This window comes from Sphaeroforma arctica (genome assembly GCF_001186125.1).
Source record: "Sphaeroforma arctica JP610 unplaced genomic scaffold supercont1.11954, whole genome shotgun sequence".
In the NCBI taxonomy this organism is placed as follows: domain Eukaryota; class Ichthyosporea; order Ichthyophonida; genus Sphaeroforma; species Sphaeroforma arctica.
Window position 1 is genome coordinate 1 of NW_014028604.1, and position 777 is coordinate 777.

General features: G+C 47.7%; 1 protein-coding gene across 1 annotated transcript; it reads right to left on the reverse strand.

The window, feature by feature from the left end:
* Nucleotides 1-201: 201 nt before the first annotated feature.
* Nucleotides 202-738, reverse strand: SARC_17753 (hypothetical protein; the record flags this gene model as incomplete). The annotated part of the gene is made up of 1 exon (XM_014288157.1): nt 202-738. The coding sequence occupies one exon, from the start codon at nt 736-738 to the stop codon at nt 202-204; it is 537 nt and encodes a 178-aa protein (XP_014143632.1).
* Between the last annotated feature and the right edge of the window lie 39 nt (nt 739-777).

Genomic DNA, 777 nt, shown 5'->3' on the forward strand with positions numbered 1-777 from the left:
GGGGACAGATGGTTCAAGTAAATCAAGATCGATGATTCTAGCCGTTGTATAGAGAGCAAAGGGGTTAAAAGTGTCCTATAAAGTTGGAGGTTTAGAGATTGCTTTACAAGTTTTTATTCATATTTCTTAAGTCGTATCTACATGGTCTAGTACTTCTAAGACATGTATGGTCGAGATGTCCAGCATCCCAACATATTTTGTTCACGGTCGCCACGTAAATGCCTCCATAATGCTTTCAGTACTAGTATTATGACCCTCACGACTTTCGAGTGCTGTGGGTGGAGACTGGTGATAAGTACGCAACACACGAAGAGCCGTGTAAACCATGTTTTCCGCTACAACGTTGTGGTTCAACCCGGCACTCTGAACAATCCGTAAGTCCTCGGCCCACGCACTGGGGGTATCGAAAACATAGCTCTGAAACTTCTGGTAGTTGCGGTTTGACGCGTGGGGGACAGGCCAGGCGTGTTGTTCTCTAAATATGACCAGTACCATTACGGCAAAGGCCCACACGTCCACTTCATAGACACTAAGGTCGGCGTACGGGGCTCGCTTTTGCGCCGCATTGGTCATCATTTTCGGGTGGAAATACGCTCGTGTACCCACTGCGTGATGCGGGTTGATCTCATCAGCCACCATACAGGTCTCAAGATCCACTAGAGTAGCCACTACGTGATTTAGCCTAGCACCACCACTGGTCGCTGCGGTTGTCGTTCGACTCACGCACACATTATCCATCTTAATGTCACGATGCACATAGCCCTTAGAGTGCATAAA